We start from the raw sequence: 25,008 nt of genomic DNA, 5'->3' as shown, positions 1-25,008 counted from the left end.
CTCTCTTTGGGCGTTTTTACTTGCACAATTTTTCATTGTCCCTTGTGTGAAACCCCTAGGCTGATTGCCAACACCTGCCATTAAATTTGTGCAGCAATACACAGACCATTATTGTGCAGAGCAAGAGAGGAGCTAAATTAATTACTAAGCAATGAGGTAAAAAATTACTGCGAGGAAAGCAAGAACCCTGAGACATGAATACTTTTACAATATTGTCATGCTGAAAAAGGATCGGTGTTGACTGAACTTTTGAGCACAAAGAAGGATGAAAAATACTTTGTGTAATCAAGTAGCTTAAAACAAATTTTCAAACAGAATGAGATAGCATTGAATTCTTTCCATACTTCAGTTTTACATTCCTACATAATTAATACACAGCTGACAACATGGTTTTTTTTCTTGTACAGGATGCATTTTCCAAATAATTACAAAGTATAAAACATATACATATTACAGTTTTTGTAATAGGAAAAATGTTTCATTGATTTAGGAGGTGAAACAATCAGAATTAAATCAGGGGTGATGAGTGGGTGGTTTTGGTACCATTTCTACTCAAATTTGTCCCTTGCAGCAAGAAGCAAAGTTTGATGTGCTTGTCACTTTCAGGGGTAACAGAAAACTCACAGGCATCAGGGAGCAGCAGAACTCACCGGCTGTGGAAGGGCCCAGCACCTCTGCCCTTTCTTTTGAGTTCAGGCATTGAAATCAGCCACTGCATTTAATAATTGCTAGACTGAAGGCAGCTGAAATATACTCTGTTTCATGGTCTGTGTTCAGGCTGTCAGAAGGACCTCAGACTTTGCAACTCTTGTGACTGATCCAAGATCAGCCCCTTCTGGGTTTGTAGCCTGCCAGAAACCTCCTGAACCAATAAATCCATCTTTCAGGGGCTATGGTGCCTGAGGAGCTTCCAGGCAAGGTAAAGCTGCTGAAGCTCAGAGCATCCTGGAAACCTGCACTGGCTCACCCCAGAGAAGGCACAAGTAACTCACCCTGAGCTAGGCAGAAGAAAAAGGCAGTGAGAACACTGCCATTCCTGGTCAGGGAGAGAAGGCTTGTCTTCCACAAGAATGGACATCCACTAATCAGAACTGCCTCCCTCCTTTCCTTCCCTAGCCACCCCAGCTGTTTAACTTCCAGAGGCTACCTCCATAAACAAAAATATCGGCACCAGACCCTCTGATGACATCCAGCATCCCTGGAAGTGTTACCCCAGCCCTGAAAGCATCCAAGGTCAGGTTGGTTGGAGCCCTGAGCAGCATGAGTTAGTGGATGGCCTCCCTGCCCATGGCAGGGGTTTGGAAATAGATGATCTTCCAAGTTAATTCTAACCCAACCATCTTATAATTCTATAATTATGTGATTCATTTGGGATGGCCATCAAAGTGGATTCTGCAAGACTCAAAACCACGAAAAAAAGCCTATCCAGTGACATTTGTCCTCAGTTTTGGCCAAAAGAGAAAGGAATTTTGGAAGGAATTTAGCGAGGTTTGAATGTACCAGACAAAGAGGAATGTTAGATTACACTTTGAAGTTTCCATGGACACTGAATTACTGGGAGAGAAATAGTAATAGTAATTATTTATCAACAAAGATCAGCATGAACTGCCTCTCAATCCTGAGGTGATTAAAAAGAGAGAGGTCTGGGCAGAGGTAACTCTTCTGTGCTTTCCATGTTACACTTCAGCATTAAAAGTTATATAAAGTGGCAATACATTTCTTAGCAGAAGACCTGACCGGTTGTATAATTTATTCTATCCTTTGTACCACAATGAAAAAGTCTATTTCAATAGTTTATATGTGTTTGAGTTATGAAATGTAGAGATGATAGAAATGTATTTGAAAGAGAACTGGGGTTATGATTAAATGGTTAACTTATTTCCCAAATGAATGAGAAAGGAAACAGGGTGCTGCAACCTTTTGCTCTCACTTCCTCATGAGAGAAGACGTAGAGGCTGTCCCAGAGAGAGCGGGGCTGCTGTGCACACACATCTCAGGCAGCCATGGGGAACTGGGTGGAGAATGAAGGACTGTCCATCTTCGTCGTTGTAAGTACAACTTTTGTTGTGATTCGTGTCCAGTGAAAAGTTCTGCAGAAAGCTGTGCTGAGCAGTTCTCACTGTGCCAGTGAAAGATGCACCTGATTATGCTGAAACTGGGGCAGCAAATGCAGGGAAATACTTCAAGGGAATAATTTTTAAGGAGCTCTCTGGTATTTCAGTTGCTGTAGGTTTCATTGTTAGCTGAGAAATGATTGTGTATTAACTTTGCTTTGTTAGAAATACTTTAGTTAAGCAAAACAACTTTAAAGGTCACTTAATTACGTGCACTTCAACAGAGAAAGCAATTAAAACAATCACCCTTTCTTGCACTTTTTGGAACAGAAGTGGGTCTAACTGAAAGCACGGTGTCTTGATGGTATAAAATATTTATTAATGTCAGATTCAAGGGAGAAGAGAGCAGAGATTCATGAATCCTTTATTAAGACAACTACCATTTGAATTGAATTTGTTTACAGTTTGCATAGAGGGGCTATGAAAGTAGGTTAAATTAATTCTTATCAAGATTTAAAAGTATGGAAAATCCCAGTTGCATTTACAAGAGCTAAAGAGTAAGCAGAGAAGTCCTCCTTGGAGAAAACTAAGTTTGTATTCTAGTGGGTTTTTTTTACTGTTTTTTGTGACACAAGGGCTAGAGGTATACCTCTATACATATATTATACACATATACATATATGTATTAAAAACATATACAAAACCAAAATGTAAGAGCAGTTCAGATATTGTGGGTACCTTTTGTTAGTAGATGCAAATATTGAGAGGAAGAAAAAGAAAGCATAGAATTTGTATATTTTTGGTGACTGAAATGTGAGCATCTTTATTCCAAGAAGTATTTCTACTGCAATGAGCAGTCAGTATTTGCATATTACCTTGTAATTTAGGAACATAATCCCATAGTTGTGGTACTTCAGTGCTTTGAAAGGGAGTGACTGTGTGTGCTGTCACCTTCAGTGACTTGAGGAAGTTGAAATTGCCAAGAGATGAATTCTGGCTTTTATTTTTGCCTTTTTTTTTCCCCCACCAGAACTGAAATATTAAAATTATTAAGTAAGAGGCCTTTATTTTGCTCAAATAAGGAATTTGGTTTTTGAACCTCAAAGCTATAACAAGGTGAGGATGTTAGGGAAGGAAACTAACAGACATATTTATAAAGAAAGCAGCTGAAAGGACAGAGCACTGGAAACCCTACCCAAGTGTTCTGCTTTAGCTTCTACATCTTTACTGCACACTGAGCAGGCACAGGGTTGTCCAGTGCTTGACAGAAACAGGACAGATGCAATTCCTACTGATCTGTACCTCAACAAAACAGAAACATGCTGCAAGAATGTGCCACTGTCACTTTCAATAAGTGTCCTAAGCATTTAATCCTGAGATGAGCTTGGTGTTTTAATGAGGACTTGGGGATTTCCTATATACTGCCTTACTCTGATGGAAGTCCCTTCATTTCCCAGTATTTATTTACATTTTCAGGATCTGAAATAAACCCAAGTTTTTTACAGTGTTATTTGAGCCAAAGAACTAGCAAAATATATGGGTTAGGAGGGGTGAGGAGCTGTAATATCACCTTTTCTGAGCTTTCTTCCAGTTCTCAGACTTTCTTGTTTTCATGCACCGCTTAGTAAAACCACCTAGACTGAGTGCAGTGATACAGATCTGTTTCAATATGGGATGTGAAATCAGCCAACCAGCTCCAGGAGGGCAAATATCCAGATTCGTTATGACCTTTTTTGCCAGATGGACTTGTAGCTGCCTAAGAGCTGTCTTTCCCTAAAAACCTGCTCCTCAGGATGTGTAAGTGTGAGAAAATTCTGCAGTACAGCTACAAAGAAGCCTGGTTTGGGGTAGCCAACATGCTACCAAAGGGCCTGTTTTGAATATTCCCTGCTGACTGACTTCAGACCCTCTTCTTGAATTCAGCCCTATGTGTAATTTAGCCCATCTAAATTTAGATCTCAAGCTTCTTTGTCACATCTTCCAAGTCTTCCTCTCACATACTTGGAAGAGTCCGATGGTATTTAGAGATTTAACTGGAGTCAGAATTAAACAATTGTAATATGACAGTCCTGATACAACCAACCCCAAACTCCTTGACCTATGAAAACATTTCAGCTGCACATTGCTGTGTTTTGTTCTACTGCCATTCCTGTACCCTATGGTTACAAATCAGAGCCTGTTTAGGCCAGAAAGATTTCTATCATCCTTGCTGAAAACTTTATACCCTGCAGAACATCCCTCTGCACAAACAGGAGCACAGGGAAGTAACTGATTGTTATCTGAACTGTGTAAATTCAGATGGATTATTTCTAACAACAAACTGTAAGCTTCCTGTTTAATTCTCTTTCAGCTTGTGTGGCTGGGCTTAAATGTCTTCCTCTTTTGGTGGTACTATCTTGTGTATGATGTCCCACCAAAATTCTTCTACACCAGAGTGCTCCTTGGCGTAAGTACAAGACATTATTCTTTTGGCACAGATAGAGCACACAGCAGTTTTTGATAGTTTTAGCTGAATCAAAACTAGATCTAGTGGCTGGAGCAGCAGGCTCATGTAGAAGTCACATGCAAGCAGATAACTGAATGCAGGCAGATGTTCAGTGCTTCTGAACAGAAAGCTGGTACACAAAATAGAGAAATCCCATTCTAAAGATGTTTTCAGTTAACATTATGCTCCTGGTAATTAAATTAAGCATTAATTGTGGCTACTTTATTAAGCAAAAGATGAATAAAATATTGCCGTTGAACTGTTGTGCAGTCATTTCTCCTTGCAATTATTTTTCAGAGCATGAATAGTTTATAAAGATATTGGCTCTGAAAAGCAATCATCATTCATATACTCATCAAGAATGTGAGTGGTAATCAGGTAGTGAAGTGATCCTGGATCCTGGGCTATTCCATGTAATCCAACTGCTTAATGCAGCATTGAGTCCTACTACAAACTTTCTTCCAAAGCTACCACAGGTCATGACCAATTGACAGGGAAAATTAATTTGTTCACATATTTTAAAACCCTCATCACAGACATAAAAAATCAGCCTAAGCTTCAGATTACAGAGCACAGCATTTTGCTGAAAGTTTGCTAAGCCATGGTTTAATTCTACAAAGCCTGAAATCCCATCCTGCACACAGCTTCTGGTCTGTGGATCAAATCCTGTGCTTTGCAATCATGATGCAGTTGCCTTTGAAGTCACAGAGACTTGTGCTTGGATAAGCAGAGCTCAGTGTAAACCCAAACAGCTCTGATCTAAAACCTAAAAGGGTCTCAATCCATGCAAGGAGAGCGAATATTATTTTTCTTCCCTTCATTGCATTTTGATTAATATGGTCATTTTTCCTTCATTTCAAACAGTTCAAAAATATTAAATAATTAAGGGTGTAAAGACCAACATTAAGGAAACAGATTCCTAAAAGCTGAGGTAACAAATTTCCCTAGACTCTTTTACTGACAGAGAACTTATACCACTTCTCTTATAAGCTGTCCATAACCCCCACCAACTGAAACCACAGACTCTTTACAGCCTTGGGACACAAAACTCTACTAATGGCTTAGATTTGCACCTGTCTTTGCCTGTTGAATGCCAAATGTGACAGGCAGCTTTTTATACAACCATTTTAATTCAAAACTGAAAACAGGAGGTGTCTGTTTGTCTGCAGGAGTGTGTTCTGCCTGCACATGTGTTTCTGCCTTGACCAGAGCATGATTCCTTTGAATATTCACGGTGTAAATGTGAACTCTAGATCTCACACCCTTTACCAGTTGTGATATAATACATGAATGAAATCTGTGCCTGTCCATGCCCTGGATAATGTCTTATAATGCAATTAATAACAGCATCTCTCTAATTACAGCGTGCTCTGGCTCTTGCAAGGGCCCCTGCAGCCTGCCTGAATTTCAATTGCATGCTGATTCTGCTGCCAGTATGTCGAAACCTGCTCTCCTTCCTCAGAGGATCAAGTGCGGTAAGATGAGGAAAGAATTTCAAAATTCATGAAAGATATTATCTTTCATACCTAAACAGACTTGCAAATATACCAAGAAACCGTGTCCAAGTTCCCCAAATATACTGTATTTTGAGGATGTCCTTTTATGAGAAGCAGATAAGCTTGGGGTTTGGCTATGAGCAAGACTGAGGTCTAATGCCCATGGGGTACCTAGAGCTCTGTTGAGAGTTTAGTTTTGAATTAGTTTCCTTTGAGTCCTCCCCTTTCAGCTGCCTCCTGGGCACGGTTCTGCCCTGGATGCAAAGTCCTTCTTTTGGCTGGCAGAAGCTGTTGGTGCTCACACATATCCACTGTTTGTCACTGATGCTACACCCACTTAGAGAGGGAAATACCAGCCCCTGTCTGTCTTTGCATGCTCAGTGCTTAAGGTAAATGTAGTCTTTTACATTTACCTTTTAGACTTTCAGAATGGGACTTTTTTCAGCTGGCTCATAAATTACATTCTATCCTGTTTGAATTGCATTTCCATCTCACATGAAATAGTTCACACAACTTTTGACTTTTTTGAGTTCCCAAATACAAATGTTATACACAGCACTGAGGAGCTGACACTAAGAAAAGGACAGCTTATCCTAAGTGACAGCTGGAGAGGCTTCCCATGATAGTACTGGCACTATCACACTGCCAAAATCTTGATTTCTGGCTATTACAGCAGAAATAATGCAGACAATGCAGGCCATGGTCCAGTGAAAAAGCAATATTCTCCTCAAGTTCATTTATTGTCCTTCCAAATTTATAATGATTCTTCCTTTCTTTCTGGACACTTTTAACATAAACATGATCAACAAAACCAGTTCCCAGAAGTTGTTTTTCATCTCTAAACCGGTATAAATTTCTTAATGCAAATGAGACAGCCTGCAGGGGCTGAAAAGGCAGAGCAGAAGAGGAAGTGATAAAAGAGATGCAGTGTTTCAACAGTCCTTCTTAAGGGAAGAAAGTGGGATATGAAGCAATGAGAAAATAACCAGAGACAAAATAGGCTATACTTCCATCTAGTACATGCATCCTCACAATGAGTGTGGCTGAATAAATGAGATGTGCCTGCCACATTAAACTCTTTAATTACATTTATGAGCAAGGCCAGTGCTCTAGCCTTTCTAAGGAATAATATTAGGAATAGAAAATTGGAAATACATGTTAGGCATCCAGTCTTTTCCTATACTCCTTCAGATCCTGAGATGCTACAAAATAGACAGCCATACCCTCCATTCATGTAAAAGGAGAAATGATAGTAAATGAAGCTGTAGGGTTAAAGTTTTTATTCCCCAGGCAGATCAGCAAGTATCAGCCAAAATCCAGAGCTGACTCTTCTGGCTGCAGAAGTCAATAATGAACATAAATGTAGAAAGGATTAATGTTGCTGTGGATGAATGCAACTGGAAAATAAGGATGAGCCCATGATCATATAAGGCATTTTTGAGTTTGGATGAAAGCAAGCCGGGCAGAGGTCTTCTGAGCTCTAAGCAGTGAAAAAGCTGGGGATACAGATGGAGACTACTGGAAGGCCAAAACCTGATTCTGGGTGTTGAGAATTGTTTTCCAGCTGGGACTTTGTGCTGCTTGTCCTGAACTGCTCCTCTCCTAGAATGCATAACCCAGCTTTTCTAACCAAGGTCTTGGGACCTTTTCTAACCAAGATCTGTCCCTCTTTGTGCGGGACAGATTCAAAGTACAGAGTCAGTCCTGCCTTAGGCACTGTGGCAGAGGCACTCAGGCTACACCCAGTTAAAAGTGAGTCCCAGGCAGGGAGATACAGTCATGCATAACCCAACTTTTCTAACCAAGGTCTTGGGATCTTTCTAACCAAGATCTGTCCCTCTTTGTAGGGGTCAGATTCAAAGCACAGAGTCAGTCCTGCCTTGGGCACTGTGGCAGAGGCACTCAGGCTACACCCAGTTAAAAGTGAGTCCCAGGCAGGGAGATACAGTTCCATTCCTGCTGGCAGCTCACTCTCCTGCTGACAGCTGGGAATGAGGAAGCAAAGGGCTCTGAGGGTGAGCAAGGAGGGCAGGGAGGGGCATAGAATAGGACTCTTAGACAGCTGGTGTTTGTTTAGCTCCAGTTGCTTTTTTGCAGTAAAGCTACAGCTCAGGAAAGATGTAATTTTAGATCTTAAGCAAAAACACACACAACCCACTGAGCCACTGGCAGTGCTGTGGTGGCCTTAGCACAGGGGGACAGCTGCTTATGATTGTTGTGCTGTTGTCTCTAATTAGCTATGCTCTGCAGGTAATTACTGTGAGGGTCTATAAGAAAAATCATTTAAATGTCAAATAACTTATTGGAAGAATAGTGACCTTCCCAACAGCAATGTCATTGGGGTCAAGAAGAAGAAAGAATTGTTCAAACACAGCGTTCAAAGGGAGTGTACAGAAAAGTCTTGCCTTCTCCATCCTACAGCTGCTTATGCTTGTTGTGCTGTTGTCTCTAATTAGCTATGCTCTGCAGGTAATTACTGTGAGGGTCTATAAGAAAAATCATTTAAATGTCAAATAACTTATTGGAAAAGAACTGACCTTCCCAACAGCAATGTCATTGGGGTCAAGAAGAAGAAAGAATTGTTCAAACACAGCGTTCAAAGGGAGTGTACAGAAAAGTCTTGCCCTCTCCATCCTGCCACCCAGAAATCACATGTTGAGAAGTTATTTGTAATAAATTTACAACTTTTTAATAGCAAAGATAGCTGTGTTGTGTTTTGCATGCCCATTGCTGTATTAACTGTTGTTAATGAGCCACATGACTGAGGGCAGCTGGAGCCCTCTGTCATTGCTTGGCTTTCACTTCTTGGATCAAGTGGTTTTTGCAGGGGAGTCAAGCACTGCCTCACTATGCTACAGTTTATTCTACAATTTTTTTTAATTGTTTCTCAATATAGGTGATACAAAAAGGCCACATTTCTCCTGATTGTTATTATTGTCTGAAGTGATTCTGGCAGCCCCAGTGTTTGTCTCTTGTGAGGAAATACTTGTGGTAGTTTGCATAGTGTTTTGTTCCCTTATCCGGTCAGCAAACACAATGCAAACATACAGCACATGACAGTCATGCCTTCTACTGTGTGGAGACAGCAAATGTCAGCTTTACAGAGACTTAAGGTTTTAGGAGAACTCCCAGTGACTGCAGCAGAGTTCATGTGGGGTCTGTTAGGAATCCATCATCATTAGTAATGAAAATGTTACTTTGTTTTTCTTGAGAATTAATTTCTTTGGTTTGTATCTGCAGACATTTTTGCTGGGGTTTTTTGGGTAACTCCAAAATCAAGTTGTAAGTGAATGCCTGGGAAGTAAACTCAATATTTTGGGGAAGGAATGCCTTCATATCCCTGCCATAGGTGATATAATTTGGGGTGGGAGCTCCCTGAGAGAGTTACACCCAAACTTTTCAGCTTGTTTCTAGATTGTGAACCACAATAGGATCCTGGTGCTACCAAAGCATTCACTCTGCCATGGCAGACTGTAATCCTTCATTTTGTTTATAATGTAAATTTAAAACAGATAAGATGTATACCATTGTTACACTGGATGTTATTTTTTTTTCGCCTTATCAAATACTTCGTTTCAGGGGAATGTGTTAAAACATAATCTGGAATTCCTGTTTTCTGAAAGATGGAGGAAATATTTTTGTCATAAGATGTATTCCATTGTTACACTGGATGTTATTTTTTTTATCCTTATCAAATACTTTGTTTCAGGGGGATGTGTTAAAACATAATCTGGAATTCCTGTTTTCTGAAAGATGGGGGAAATATTTTTGTCTATATTCTGGAATTCTAATTTTTTCCTAGCAATGTCACCAATGTGCTCAGGGCTTCTGGTTTTGTCTCTGCCTTTAAAAAGTGTGCACAGACAACACAAATAGTCTTCAAACACCTTTTTCTTTCTACCCAAAGTGCTGCTCTACCCGTATCAGGCGACAGCTGGACAGAAACCTCACCTTTCACAAAATGGTGGCCTGGATGATCGCCCTTCACACTGGTTGGTGCTCTAATGTTTCTTTGTTCATCGCTTTCTTGTGTCTTTTATGTGGAATCCAGGTGGCATTCACACATATGGGCAGAGACCTGATTTCATTAAAGGAGTCAGTGTGTGCCAAGGCTTAAATCAGTTTCCAGATATGTGCCAAATGTCAGAGAGCAAAAGATAAGAAAGAATACCTTTATTTTGAACTGTCAGTACTATTTATGATACTTTAATAAAGGGTGTTTAGCAATGTCCTGAGAACTGGATACGCTGGATTTAATTCTTGTTTAGACTTACTTCTTATTTGTCATGTCTGAAATACATAATAAAAATTATTTTTTAAATAGTATATAAAAAGCTTGTACCTGTTTTGAAGATAAATAAATACCTGCTTATAGGAGGTGGTTCAAATTTTGAAAAGCATTGTACAGTTTTACCCTACAAAAACATAAAAAGGAATTCATGTGAACATCTCAGCCGGTTTAGGTTTTTGGATGCATTCAACGCAGCAAGAATATTACTAATGATTATCAGCAAAACTGCAGAACAAAGCAGCACTAACAAATGTGACCCCAAATAAATCCAGATTCAGTTCTTGACTCTTTTACAGAAGTCGTGGATGAAGATGATCCTGACAAATAGCTTAAGCCATTCCATGTTTCAGTATCCCATATGTTGGGGTACTACTACTTGAATTGCTGAAAACCTTTGTTAAACAAAAATATACTGAAATTTTCCCTTTGCTTCTTTCCCTTCCTCACCCAAAAGCTGTAAAATACAGGTGGTAAAATTTTAACAGAAAAATGCATCAGTGATCTGCAATTGTGGTGAAGATGGCAAGAGCAGCAGAGCTCTTAAGCAGCAGTTGACAAATGTGACAAAGTTTTAGATGTTACCTCAATACGCCAAGTACTTGTGGTCAATAGTGATTATTCCTTTCCTGTCACTCCTAGCAATTCACACCATTGCACACTTATTCAACGTGGAGTGGAGTGTGCAAGCCCGTGTTGAAGAGAAAGGCACCCTGGCAGCTGTGCTTTCTGGCCTTGGAGACAAACCAAAGGAAAGCTATGTCAACTTCTTCAGACAAACCATTGCTGTAAGTGACATCAGACTCCCAAGGGTCATCATTACATTTGTGTAGGTGATCATATAAAACCATTTGAGCAGAGTGCCTGTTTCTGGTGTCCACAGACTGGCTTTGGGCCATCTTGAAGAAAAACCTTGTAGAATTCATTTTTCTATATTTGCCAGTAATATCATTGCTAAGCCCTGGTAGTACTTTAAACTTTTCCATCTGAGGATTTCAAAGTAATTCTAAAATATTATGTAAAAACATACCCTGTAAAGCAGTGTTCTGACTTAGACATGGTTTTCAGAAAGGTACACAAAAGTAAAGGCAAAAGTTTTTAAGTTGGGTGGTTTAAGCTCTGGTCAGTGGGGAAAAAGAAAAGAAAGTACTTCCCTACTTCTCAGAAGAGCACTGAGCATCCAAACTCTACATGAGTTATGAGTCCCACAGCTGTGCAACACCAGAGGAAAGGAGAGTTTTCATTTAGCTCTTGAAATATTGATGTAGGATTCCAGCTCTGAAGACCAGAGCTGTGCAAATGTACTCACCTTCCCCAAAGCAGTCCTGCTGAGCCATTGCAGAGTAAGAAACAATGTTTGGTGTGTTAATTCATGGGAAAAGCATTCTCTCTACTTCCAATTACCTTAGTAAAGGTAAATGTGCAGTGCAACAAAAATGAGCTGGGATTTTGGTATCAGATGACTTAAGGACTGATAAAAAAGTTAAGGGTTTGGTGAGAGATGGTTCAACTGGCTCTGCTTTGGTGCAGCACTTTCCTTAGATCAAGGTGTGCAATTGTTTCACAGAATCCCATTGGGGGCCTCTATGTGGCTTTCACGTACTTGGCTGGCATCACTGGGGTTGTCATCACACTGGCCCTCATCCTCATCATCACCTCATCCACCAAAACCATCCGGAGGTCATATTTTGAAGTATTTTGGTACACCCACCATCTCTTTGTCATCTTCTTTATTGGCCTTGTCATCCACGGTGCTGGGTGAGTATTTGCACTTATCACAAAATATCTGATAACTACTGAATTGCTATTTAAAGCCCCCTTCAAACATGACTATGGGGACTTCTGTCACTGAGCAGCAGTTGTTTTTGATGGCAGTGATGGGCCAGTAGAGGCTCTGAGAGTCAAGAAGCTCTCAGTGGTGCTTGCAACAAGCTGTCCTCACACAGGTTTCATGTGACTTTGGCATACTTAAGCTCTCTATCACTCAGCTTCTTCTGATATCTTAATTGCAAAGCTCTTTTCCAAGGTTTCTGTTTCTAATTGTTAATTTACCTTTCTCTTCTACAAGGAATTGCATCACACACATGCATGTAAGGAGATCTCAGTATAAAAATTACATAGAGTGTAGAATTTCAGTGGATAATGACAACGATAGTAATATTTATGTTTCAGGCTTGGATGAGCATGTAATATCAGCAGCATTGAAGAAAAGATTTTTAGCTGTTTCAACTTAGAAATAGGCATTTTTAAAGTTTTCTAACTTTCAAATGCCAAACATCTTTTTCTGCTCTTACTTCATTCCATATTTTCTTCTGAAAGAACTTGAAAGCCTAATGAAACAGCTTTAGCACTACACAAACACAATTTTAGCACTTAGGAAAATGAACTTTAGATCCATTTTATAAAACAAAATAACTGGTGAATAAAGAAAAAAGACTCATGTATCTAAGCTACACTCAAATAGTTCATAATTACACTACATTTCCCATTTTAAAGGAAGTCCTACATGCAATAGAAAGTGTGCTTTAAAAATGCCCAGCAAAAATGACTATTCAAAACCACTTCCTTACAGTCCATTAGTGCCATTAAAAAGACAGAAATCAAAGTAAAACAGGAAGAACAAAAATAGAAGGCAGATGGGAATCACCTCCAGCATATTTGTTCATTCCAACTTTCACAACAAGGAAACGGTTTGAGCAAAACTTCGGGAAGGAAAAAAACAAGTGCTTCATGTTTTCTGCAGCAAACATTGTATAGTTACTGACACAATGTCCAAACTTGCTAGTAACTATCACACAATGCCATCAGAAAGCAAGCATCGCCCTTTCCAGAGGTCAATGCAGAGTACATATTTTATAAAAGTTAAATTTTTATTTACTTCATTGTTCACTGTACTCCCACCATCTTAATTGTACTAGAATGAAAAGGCAAGGGTTTGGGCAGCAGTGGTTGTCAGTGAAGTTCAGTTATCCTTTCGAAGCAGATATAAATAGGAATATTCTCATCTGTAGAGGAAAAGATGCTTTCCAGCTGTGAACTCAGTGACCTCACTTATTTGGCCTTCAAGGTAATAATGACATTTTGAGTTCAGAAAAAATACAGTGAGAAATATGAGATGGGCTTGTTGCACTCATGGAAGGCATCTCAAGTGTGCAAAGATGGATGTCATGGAATGAGTATGAACTGACAATCTCAAAGCAACATGTTAGGAAGAAGCATGAATGCCATTTTATCTCAGGGGACAGAAGGCTGTCACACATATTCTCATTAATCTGTACAAATGCACATCTTTGCATATACAGAAAGCTGAGTCAAAGGTCATTGATAGCATCAAAGGGGCAGGTGCAAGAAAGATGGAGACTATTTACAGTGACAGATGAGGGGGAATGGCTTGAAACTGAGAGTAGGTTTAGATCAGATATTAGAAAGAAATTCTTTACTGTGAGGGTGCTGAGGCACTGGCGCAGGTTGTCCAGAGAAGCTGTGGCTGCCCCATCCCTGGAATTGTTCAAGGCCAGGCTGGACTGGACTCTGAGCAACCTGGTCCAGTGAAAGTTGTCCCTGCCCATGGCAGGGGAATTGGAGCTGGATGATCTTTAAGGTCCCTTCCAACCCAAGCCATTGTGTGATTTAATTCTCCGACTCTACAATAATTCTTGTCTGTTACAAGCTGTTACAGCACTTTTGAAGCACTGATGTTTCTGTGCATGAGCTCAGTGTCACAGACAAATGTCCCAAATTTCCCAACACAGTAAATGTAAAGGGGAGAGGGTACAGAGGTGCAGTTCACTCTTTTGGAGTTAAAGGAAAACATTTAGCCAAAAAAGAAGTAATTACAAGGCTATACTGCTGCAAGCTGAATTACAGCACTAGAAAGAACATCTACATTGTCTGATAAGGGGAAATAAGGTGGTTTTTTTTCTCTTGTACGGGGTACTGACATTGTTAAACCTTGAAAGAGCATAGAACAATGCAAAAACTTCCAGGCCCCCTTTCCCTTAAGCAATGGGGTGGGCAGTGGGGGAAATGGGTTCCTCCTGTTCCTGTAACTCATCCCAGAGGTGGCTCAGCTGAACCCCTTGTCATTAGTGGGGAAGTGAAGTGTAACTGCTGATGTTCTTGCAAATTGCAACTCGTGATGCTGCTGGGACACTGTCACTGCTTCCCTTTATTTTTCAGACAGGATGTTAATCAAACATTTAATGAAGAAGAGGTTTATTAGTAATATTTATGAGCAATATCTCTCAACCCTGTGCAGAGGTTTTGTAACAATCCTCTGAAAAATCTGTCACACAAAGTTAGGCATGCATATGGCTTAGGTACCATGGGTTTTTTTGAAATATCAGAAATGTTGTCTAGTTCACAGACATAGAACTAGAAAAGCAGAAAGAGAAGTCCTAGGGAGAAGATATCAAAGAATCACACTGGCATAAAACTGACCAGCCTGATCAGAAGCAGACTGTTTCTAGGGAACATTCAACAGATCTTAATCTGAATTTTTTTACTAAGATCCTGAGGTTGGCAGAACTCCAGACAGAGGCAGGAAATAGTGAGAAAGAGTAGGTTTTTGCGCCTTGAAACTGAAATTACCTCTCTGCACCACTTCTGCTACTGGAAATACAGCTGTACTGGGTTAGTATATATACTTTATACTAAAAAAACAACAAGCAAATAAACAAAAAACCAACCAAGCAAGAATATTGAGGCCAGATAATTGGCTGATGCAAGCTGCTATAGCTGCAATAGCTGCTTGTCTCAAAGGCATCTATATTCATTCATTGCACCTGAACAGCTGCTCCACAGCATTAGAGGGAGAGGAAGGGCCAAAGGAAGAATGTGTGTTGGAAAGGGATCTCCAAATTTCTAAAATAAACAGCAGAAATAATCTTTGTAGTGGTCAGTAGCAAATTGATTACCTATCCATTCCAGCTTTTGGGTTTTGGGTTGTGTTTTTTTGTTGGTTTTTTTGTGTGTGTTTTTGTTGTTGTTGTTTGGTTGTGGTTTGTTTTTTTTTTTTTGGTAAGGTGTTTTTTTGTTGTTGTTGTTGGGTTTTTGTTTTTTGGGGCTTTTTTGTTGTTTTGTTTTGTTTTTTGTTTTTTATTGAGGAAAAAATGTAGGATAACTCAGAAAAGAATGTAGCTCTCTAATTGTGATCACATCCTGGAAGTGGTAATGGGCATAACTGTCAGTTCCTCACCTAATCTTGAAATAAGGATTTTATCCCACAAACTTCCCCCCCCTCCATTTTTATTTCTTTAATGGTAACTTTATGGTTAGATTAGAGCAGTAAATCTGTACCAAAGCTGTTGCAGTGCAGAAATTGACAACTCCACATAAATATAGTAGTACATAAATAGAACAATAAGGAACAGATACTTTCATTTTCATTTCATTGCCTTCACCATCTTTACTTTTTTCCCAGTCGTATTGTGCGGGGACAGACAGCTGAAAGCCTGGCTGAACACAACCCAGAGATTTGCTACAAGAACTTCACTCACTGGGGCAAGACTGAGGCTTGTCCAATCCCTCAGTTTTCAGGGAATCCTCCTATGGTAAGAACAGCTCCCTTCTGTGTAAATCCAATTGGAAATGCTTACAGTTTTCTTTTTTTCTTAAATTGCATAGAAGACCAACCATATAACCCTCAGCACTCTTCAGTGGCAACTTTCTTTGCATGAAGCAAGAGATTTGGGCACGGTGGATTGTAAACAGAAATGGACTCCAGACAAACTACACACTTCCAGTATGCTGTAAAATAAGCACAGTTGACAGACAAAAGAGAAATTGGTATCTGAGAACTTTTTATCCAAAAAGTAAACTGCAAAGTAATGGCTGCTGGCGATATCTAGAAAGTGCTATAATACTTACAATAAATAGTTTTAACATTATTAATGGACTAATGATTGTTAGCAGGAAAATAACACCCCCGGAAATGTGATTTTGAAACTTCAGCTTTTATTGACTAACCAGGCTGTTTTTTCTTTCACATTTCAGAATGATCTGTTAACAGACACCACATCTTTTCCTGTAGTAATACAGACCTGAGTCAAAAATACCTTAATACCACATTTCACTTTGTTACATTCTTTTTTAAACAGAGACAAAATTACTTGCAGGAAAATACCTTGCTGTAACTCTAGTAGAAACTAAAAAGCCAGCTGCAACAGTCAACAGAGAAAGAAATTCCCCCTCTGACCAGAATTTTGAAGCTGTCATATATCTTAAGGATTCCCTAATCTGGTTAATAAAGAACACAGATTACTTGAACTTCACCTCTGCTTATAGAATTTCCAGGATTTGATTTGATCTAAGTTGCCATCTCATCTAGTGGACGGTGTCCCTGTCCACAGCAGGGGTGGGGATGGAGCTAGATGATCTCTAAGATCTCTTCCAACCCAAACCTTTCTATGATTCTGTGATTTTCGTCATCTGACTTGTTTTCTTCTGCTCACAGACATGGAAGTGGGTGGTAGGTCCCATGTTTCTGTACCTGTGTGAGCGGCTGGTGCGGTTTTGGAGGTCTCAGCAGAAGGTTGTTATCACAAAGGTAAGTGCTGATGCTGCACTTAACACCAGGCAAAGCATCACCCTCTTCTCCAAATGGTGCAGAAAAGGCAGAGGCTCCTACATACCCAAGTTATCAGTGGGAGGAATGTTCTGACCGCTGTCATGATGCCAACATCCAACATTCAAATGTAACCTCTAAAAGTGAGCAAGAGGAGGAAGTTAGCTAAGGCACAGGAATGAATCTTAGGAAATAAATGAAGTTTCTTTGTATTGGATGAAAAAAATTCACAGTACAGAAATTCCATAGACTTGAGACTAATTTGAGGCAGAACAAATGACCCCTGAAAACAAGTTAAGAGCATGTTTATTTATGTATCCATTTCTTTGTATTGGGTGAAAGAAAAATCACAGTATAGAAATTCCACAGACTTGAGGCTAATTTAAGACACAGAACAAATGACCCCTGAAAACAAGTTAAGAGCATGTTTATTTATGTATCCAAATCTAATGTTGAACTTCCATTCCCATGGTTTGTTGCAGAGATATTAACACTGATCCTGAAATTCTGATAGCTGAATTAGCACAGAACTAAGCTCAAACTTATGAAAACTATCCTGGCCTTTCCCAGTGTAATCTCCTCACATGGCACAGTGCTGCATCCTGAGGACACACCCTGTTCAAATCATAGCAGGGTTTGGGGATGACATTAGGTGTTTTTACCATGCTCTATAATGATGCTGACACGTTGGAAGGCTCTTAAATATTTTGATAATTTTACCAAAATATCCTGTGGGCCATTTGTACACTATATTTCTATAGTGTCTCTTTTGTGTCCTGGTGGCAGAAAATTTCCTTCACAATCCTGAACACCACAGTTAATACCTAAATTAACACACAGAGAGACTTGATTTGCCCTCTTGCAAATCTCTTTTGAAAAATGAAAATAACTTTGGCAGACAACTTTTGGATTAAAAATTAGAGTGACAGAATTACTGGTTTTAGTTCTAGAAAATTGTTTCTAAAGAATAGCCAAGGTCCTACCCAACTAAAACAAGAAAATATCCATTTCCTGAGGTACTACCTATCCAATATCTGTAGGACAGCCCTGTGTTTTTTCCCCTATATATACAGTCAGACCCATTAACTCTGTGCCCTGTGCTACTGGGAAAGGACCATCTGGAATTAACAATGTGCACACACAGAACTGGTGATGTGTTACAAGATGTGCCAGCCTGGCCTGTGCCCTTTGGAGTGACTGCAAGTGTGGTGTGAGAAAATACTTCAACCAAAACATCAGCATCCTCTGCAGGCTTTCATCTGCTGTCAGGTGCTGTTGCTCACTCTCAGCTCTGCTGGGAAGAAAGTTTCACCTGCTTTCCTTACTCTCACAGCAGAGAATAATGCCAGTGATGGTGGATGTAAATATGTCAGTAAGATACATCAGTGAAGACAGACATTTTATTTTCCTTATTTTTCCCATTGCCCTTCTCACTGTAGGTGGTCATTCATCCCTTCAAGACAATTGAGCTCCAGATGATGAAAAAAGGCTTCAAGATGGAGGTTGGACAATACATTTTTGTCAAATGTCCAGCAGTATCTAAACTGGAATGGCATCCATTTACACTGACTTCTGCTCCAGAAGAGGATTACTTCAGCATTCACGTCCGTATTGTGGGAGACTGGACAGAGGGCTTGTTCAATGCCTGTGGCTGTGATAAACAAGAATTCCAGGAGGCATGGAAGTTGCCCAAGTATGTACAAAGAATCTCCGTGGTAAAGTCAAAAAACACCTATGGCAGTTTAAATATTGCTCAAGCAATTTGATGGCACCAGTGATACAAACATTAAATGGTGACACAGATCTGGGTCTTTGGTGCCTCTTTACAGGTTTTTCTATCAACTCCACGTCTCCTTTTGCTGACTAATATTCAGTCCAAATATGCATTGTAGCAGACAAATATGTTTTAACTGTCATTTTAAATGGTGTTAAGAAATATTCACTGCTGATTTAATAAGCATACTTTCAACTCCAGGATAGCTGTGGATGGCCCCTTTGGAACAGCGAGTGAGGATGTGTTCAGTTATGAAACTGTGATGCTGGTTGGAGCTGGAATAGGGGTCACCCCCTTTGCATCTGTCCTCAAGTCTGTCTGGTACAAATACTGCCATGATGCCACCAACCTAAAGCTCAAGAAGGTATTGTGTCCTCTTTCCCAGACCCCTGTAACTGGTCAAGGGCCAAGTGCCCAAATCAAAGCAGGCACAGCAAAGGTGATCTGGCTCCAGGCATGCATGAGTCCTAAAAGAAGGAAGAGTCCTGTTGCCTCTCAAGATAGCAGGAGGAAAACAGGAGGATCTAAAATATAATGAAAGGACAAATAGCCAACAAGCCAAATCACACATGCTAGTCCTGACTGTGGCCCTGGGGATTTCCAGTTGCTGTGGAAATGGTGTTCATCTACTTGAGAAACACAAAGTTCAAGGCACTAATACAGGCTGGGCAAATATTACATTCCTTCCCCCAGCACAAAGAGAAAGGCTTTTCATAAGTAGAAGAGCAATGGAAGCATCCTCCTCTCCCCTCCTGCCCCTGGAAATTCCCTGTGTTTCTAGAGGGGTCACACTTTGCAGTTATGGTCATATTCAGAGAACAGAACTGGTTTTTTTGCCTACTTTACCTTGCCTGCCAGCACACAGAAAGAGAGTTCGCCGCTAAATCATTTATTTATGTCCTAACAAACTGTTTTACAAGGAGGTAAGTAGGGAAACATTGCAAACTAAAAATGTGGAAGAAAAACAAGAAGATATTTCCTTGTTCTTGCAGTCAGTCATTCAGCTTTATAACCCTCTCAGCATCAAAATTCCTGAATAGCTTTAATACCATCCTAACCATCTACTGAAGTGTTCAGAGCATTTTTTACCAGAACTCTATAATCCTAATTCTGTCAGCAGACATAAACCTGGAAAACATAAGGGCCTGTATCCCCTGACAGCTCATTCTTGTCTCTTCCAGATTTATTTTTACTGGCTTTGCAGGGACACTCATGCCTTTGAATGGTTTGCTGACCTCTTGCAATCTCTGGAGGCTCAAATGCAGGAGAGGAACAATGCAGAGTTTCTGAGCTATAACATCTACCTTACAGGCTGGGATGAAACTCAGGTAACCACACACTGGGGGATATCACTGCCATAAAACTGAGGTTAATGCTAGAAAATTTGTTCTCATAACTATGCAAGTGGTCTTTTATTTTGGGCATCCATCTGGCTTCCAGAGGTTTTGAATGCAGGCAGGTGTTATCCATCAGAATTTACATGGCATCAGCTGTTCATGTGCACTGATTTCCTTTCTGGTTTCCTCTGGCTGTGCTCTGTGGCAAGCAGGCTTTGTTCACAGGAGGAACCTCAGCTGACCATGTATGAGTCTCTAAAACAGCTGAAGCTGCCTAAAGAATGTAATTAAGAGCTTTAGGAAGCAGGGAAGCCTATGCACAATGCTTGAACCACAGCAGCATATTTGTTTCAGGACTCATGAGCTCTGTGGTCCTGTGCTGGTAGGTTGCTGTGGGAATGCAAAGGAGCAGAGGCTTGAGAATGTGGGATTGAGTCAGGAAAGGCTCTCACTCTGTTACTTTTAGTGATGTTTTATATTACATTCATCTCACCATTGCAAAATGCCCCATGTGCCCAAAGCTCAGCTAGATAGACAGGGAGGGGGAGCAGCAAGGAATTTATCACATATGCAAGCAACATCAAGAAAAGAAAAAGGAAAGAAGAAAAGTCCCACATTTTTTCCCTTGGAGATAAAGTTACCTGGAGCTTTTTTTGTCTCATGTAGAAGGGCTACAGAACTCTGTAAGGCCTGAACTTATGCCTTTAACCATATCTTCTCTTCCTTGCTTTTCTTGACTTAGCTGGTCTAGATGGAAGTTACACAAGCAAGATCATGTGGATCAAACATTCCAGAGAACAAACTGGCAGGATTTCATTATGGTCAAGGGAGTCATGCTATTTTATTTGAAGGGAAAGGATTTTGTAATTAACTCTATGTTAGAGTTCTTAGACTAAATCTGTTAATTGAAAAAACCCTGCAATTAATTTCTGTGTTCAGTGTTTCCTAGCTTTAACTCTTGAGATCACCCAGTCTGGTGAGAAGGAAGGGGTAGACACTGATAGCCAGGATTTTATCAGTTTTAGCTTTCCTTGCAAAACACCATAAATTCCATCATCTCGTTAGGGAAATAATTCAGTCAGTATTGACATTATTATTTTTTAACCAGAACACAATGCTGCTGTATTTATCTGTCCCTTGTCTTTCATTTCCCACAGGCCACTCACTTTGTAGTGCATCATGAAGAAGAGAAAGATGTGATTACAGGACTGAAACAGAAAACCTTGTATGGAAGACCTAACTGGGAAAATGAGTTCAAAACTATTGCAGGGAAGCATCCTGGGTAAACCTTTTCAAATTTATAGTGTCTGTGGACTTCCTCTATTTAATGGCCATACACACCATACAGCACAATCTTGTTCCTTTGGCTGATAAAGTTTGAGGAGTATTTTTTTCCCCCCTACCTATCTCCAGGTATTTTCTTTTTTCAGCCGTGGACATGATCTATGATCTTGAACAAATTATTTTGACCTACAATTTTTTAAAAAATCATTCCTTTTCCACAAGATATTTCTTGGACTGTCTAATTACTAGCAGAAGATTTAGGAAAAAATGAACCTATTCTTCTAGCTGAAATAAATAGGAATATTAGGTGATGTCTAAAGACCTCCAAAACCACTTTCTACCTCTAGAAACCAAACCTGAATATGGATAATCTTTAGCTAGCCACCCAAAATTTGCAGGGAAAAACCAGAAAACTCCTCTCAAGAATTTGTGCCATAAGCTCTTTGAATCTCTATTTCTTTGATTCAGTGAGGTCAATAAACCTGTCTTCACTGACTAAGGCTGAGCTGAGATTTAGCCCAGCATTTGTTTTACAAGCAGACAGGATAGACATCCAGTTCTACTTTAATTCCTGTAACTGGGAAAAAACCTTGCATCTATAGAACATAAAAATGATTTACATGGAGAATACCCAGCTGCTCCATACCTAGTTCCTGACCATATTTTCATTTTCTTAACAGCTCCCGAATAGGTGTTTTTCTCTGTGGCCCTGAGGGCTTGGCTGACACACTCAACAAGCAGAGCATCAGCAACTCAGAAGCTGATCCACGAGGAGTACACTTCATTTTTAACAAAGAAAATTTCTAACTCTGAAGCAAGTGGGAGTCATTAAAAGCAAGGTCTAAAGACTGAATCTGTTTTTCTGTGTGGAGTCTGGGAAGGACAGCCCAGCTTCTGAATTTGAGCTACACTAATGCAGGTCCCTTTGCTTCTTGGGAATGATTTTGGCTCTGTGGTAGAATAAAGAGTCAAGTTTTACCTTAGGGAAGTTTTCATTGCCCTCCATGTGCTGTCTCTTTAGTAGAAATCTGTTTTCTTTGTCAGTGTGAGGGGATTTCCCCTCAATTAACTGCCTTTATCCTCTTATTATTTGCCATGACTGCTGAAGAGTGGAAGCTGTCATTTGCTTTTGAGAGCCAATTCATACCCATAAAGCTTAGTGCTATTAAACAATAAAGCATTCTAGCATAATGCTTGCTCTTAGTAGGCAGCTTGTCCTGGCTGCAGCAGTCCCTGGAACAAGGGGAGCTGGAAAAGGGTGGCTGGCAAAGTTATTCCTTGCAAGAGGAAAACTCCTTTGTACACCAACACCTTCCAGGCCTCCAACATAAGCCTTAAACATCCTCTGCGAGAGAGAACACGTGCAGCTGAAAAGAGGCTGCTTCTCCTCAGGAAAGTGAAGAACTGAAAAGGAAACACCTGGGCTTCTGAGAAGCAGCCCAGCTGCAGAGGGGAGACAAGGACAGATTCAAGTCCCACACCTGGTGTGTGAGTCACTGCTGCTTTGGACACCCTCACTTTCACATCTTCAGGCTCATGTGCATACAAGAAGTTCTGTGTTTCCAAGACTGCCATTTCTGGTGTTCAGGGCTGAGAAAAGCTGTTGCTGAATGGTTGAATGGGTGCTTTCTGAAGCACTCTTAGATGCAAACAGTGCCTTTGGCCCCATTGCTCAGCTGTTCCTCTTTGAGGTGAAACAGGCTTTGAGAAAGCAATGGTCACTTCACTCTCAGTTATGGAATGGCTGTGGGTGAAGTTTCTGATGTGTACAAGACTCCAATACACAGCACAGTGCCTCTGTGTGCACATTACAGGTAGCAGGTTCTTAAAAACAAACAAAAAAAGGGAACCAAAACTTGTAATACTGGCAAGAGAGGAAAAAAAGGTACTAAAGCCAGCAGCATAGGAAAAAAATATGAAAAAGCAAGTGCAAAAACCCTTGAAAAAGCCACAGTTTAGTATACCATGTCTTCCATTCATCCCAGTTGTCTGCTTTGTGACTTTTAAACTCCACAGCCAAGCCCTGCAGTAGCTCCTGCACAGCCCAAGACCTTTCTGGCAGGTTCTTGCAGCCACAGAAGAAAGCTGTGGTCTCCTTCTGCAATTTCAGTCAGCTTTGTGCAGCCATCTGGTTGCATATAGCATATTTTACACCTCAGCTTGCTAGACAGGGTGTGTGTTCTCCCTTTACAGCATTTTAAAATGCTATTCAGGCTCTGAATGCTACTTAAGGAAGACAGCCTACCAGTTCCTATTTATTAATATCAGTTAACAACAAATGTTGGCAAAGATCAACTCTTGGTGGGGAATTTTCGAGTTCTTTCCCTTAGAAGAGCTATATTCAAATCCACATAATTCTGTCTGAAGCACATCTATTAAATCATAACAGAGCACAAGTATATCCAAAGAAACTTCTTCTGTGGAGTAAATATTGCTACTAAAATATAATAAGGGTCTCATCCTGTGCAAAGAGCACTGAAATATTTGCCCTTGATTTTAATGGAAATGTGATCAGGCTTTTATAATCTTATATAGTGGGCAAAGAGGAATTGCAAGGGGTCACATGGAGACAGCATATTTATCATAAGAAGAGTCTTGGAGAGGTGCATTTTAATTCACCATTAATTTTCTATACATTGACAGGTTTGTTCTTAAAATATCAGGAATCTTTCCTTATTCAGTCAGTTGCAGTGACATTCCCTGACCAGCTGCACACTTGTACCAGGGCTTGTCACCTTGAACTCAGAAATAGTAATACTGTGTTTATTAATAAATCATTGTCTTCCTAAAACATATGAAAGAATAAGTCAGAGTTGCTCAGTTTTTTTCAAAAGTTAGTTGTATTAAATCCTGCTAAAATAGCAAGCCATGCACAATCAGTTATGGCCTGAATATGAATATTTTCTTAAATCTAGGATACAAGACTGAAATGGATAGCAATGAAATACAAACATAAGAAACAAAATAGTTTGAGTCCTAAGGGCAGTGGGCTACAGGAGGGCTTCAAGGACATTCACTTCTGTGTCCAAATGTCACTGCTTGCAATCTGACCATTGCTATTGGCTGGGCCTCTGGCTGAAAAATTCCTCCTTCTGTGTATTATGAAGTGTACTGAAGTCTGATCTCTGCTTCAGTACCAAAAATTTACCTGTTTAAATGACAAATGTTCTGTTGAGGGCAAGAAAAGCCAGCTGTTGGATTATTAAAATAACTGTTTCAACTAATGGAAGCAATTAGGAGTTAAATTCAAAGGTCACTTATGGCCTCAGCCCAGAATGTTTCCTTCCCTTCTTATGCAATATTTTGTCTACCTTTCCCTAGGTAGTCATCTGAAATAAGCAGTTGGTTAATTCCTCAATATCCTCACACTCCAATCCACTGTAGTTACCCTTACATTTAAAGGCTGTGACCCTCTGGAGTGCTGGCAGCTCTTGCTCCCACTGCCCTCAGCTTTTCTTTGGAAACTGGAAGGGGGCTTTGGAGAGGACCTGGAACTGGGCCATGCTCAGATATGTATTCAAGCAAGAACTTGATATGAGTGAGTCTCATCTCTCATTCCCCCAGTTGCTTCTCTGCTCCCTACTTGCCAAATGTAAATATGGGCAAATGAAATCCAAGTTTTCCTAAGTTTCAGGCTACAAAATAAAGTGCTACTGTGCCTGATCACCATAATGGTAGGAAACCAATCCATCTGCAAAATAGGTCTTCCTCTTCAAAGTCTTGTA

At 40.1% G+C, this 25,008-nt stretch overlaps 1 protein-coding gene across 1 annotated transcript; it reads left to right on the top strand.

Annotated features, from left to right (window-relative positions):
- Window positions 1–667: 667 nt before the first annotated feature.
- On the top strand, window positions 668–22,266 carry LOC120511868 (cytochrome b-245 heavy chain). Its single transcript, XM_039729452.1, has 13 exons — window positions 668–2,048; window positions 4,405–4,500; window positions 5,904–6,014; window positions 9,943–10,027; window positions 10,966–11,111; window positions 11,891–12,081; window positions 15,746–15,875; window positions 16,778–16,870; window positions 18,328–18,581; window positions 18,864–19,026; window positions 19,844–19,990; window positions 21,157–21,281; window positions 21,964–22,266. The coding sequence occupies exons 1-13, from the start codon at window positions 2,004–2,006 to the stop codon at window positions 22,088–22,090; spliced, it is 1,713 nt and encodes a 570-aa protein (XP_039585386.1). The 5' UTR covers window positions 668–2,003; the 3' UTR covers window positions 22,091–22,266.
- The last annotated feature ends 2,742 nt before the right edge of the window (window positions 22,267–25,008 follow it).

Source organism: Passer montanus, unplaced genomic scaffold, assembly GCF_014805655.1.
Source record: "Passer montanus isolate IOZ18808 unplaced genomic scaffold, ASM1480565v1 scaffold69, whole genome shotgun sequence".
NCBI classification, from domain to species: Eukaryota; Metazoa; Chordata; class Aves; order Passeriformes; family Passeridae; genus Passer; species Passer montanus.
Note: the sequence above shows the minus strand (reverse complement) of the source record. Positions and strands in the feature narration are given on the sequence as shown.

What these genes read in the sequence shown, in the direction of transcription:
- LOC120511868 (XM_039729452.1), top strand. Translation starts at nt 2,004, where the DNA reads ATGGGGAACTGGGTGGAGAATGAAGGACTGTCCATCTTCGTCGTT. An exon ending in TCTTCAGACAAACCATTGCT is followed by an intron (nt 11,112 to 11,890) that starts GTAAGTGACATC and finishes ATTGTTTCACAG; the next exon opens with AATCCCATTGGGGGCCTCTA. An exon ending in CCAACCTAAAGCTCAAGAAG is followed by an intron (nt 19,027 to 19,843) that starts GTATTGTGTCCT and finishes TGTCTCTTCCAG; the next exon opens with ATTTATTTTTACTGGCTTTG.